General features: G+C 69.0%; 1 protein-coding gene across 1 annotated transcript in view; it reads left to right on the top strand.

Annotated features, from left to right (window-relative positions):
- Nucleotides 1-38: 38 nt before the first annotated feature.
- Nucleotides 39-258, top strand: part of LOC104393240 (tripartite motif-containing protein 47-like) — a 12,687-nt gene continuing 12,467 nt past the window's right edge. The window contains exon 1 of the mRNA XM_010002721.1: nt 39-254. Coding sequence (XP_010001023.1) covers nt 39-254 — 216 coding nt within the window. The remainder of the gene's footprint in view (nt 255-258) is intronic.

Consider the following 258-nt stretch of genomic DNA (forward strand, 5'->3'; position numbering starts at 1 on the left):
GTTCCCTCCCTACCACCCCGATCCCGGGCACAGGCAGGATGGCATCGCCCGTCTCGCAGAAGCTGGAGGAGAAGCTGGTGTGCTCCATCTGCCTGGACCTCTTCAGGGTGCCCGTCACCTTGCCCTGCGGGCACAACTTCTGCAAGTCCTGCAGCAGCCACCACTGGCACAAGCAGGAGCGGGCGCCCAGCGGGGCCGAGCAGGGCTACAGCTGCCCCGACTGCCGCCGCCAGTTCCCGCCCTGCCCGCAGCTGGCGA

This window comes from Chaetura pelagica, unplaced genomic scaffold (genome assembly GCF_000747805.2).
Source record: "Chaetura pelagica isolate M959 unplaced genomic scaffold, ChaPel_1.0 scaffold47, whole genome shotgun sequence".
Classification (NCBI taxonomy): domain Eukaryota; kingdom Metazoa; phylum Chordata; class Aves; order Apodiformes; family Apodidae; genus Chaetura; species Chaetura pelagica.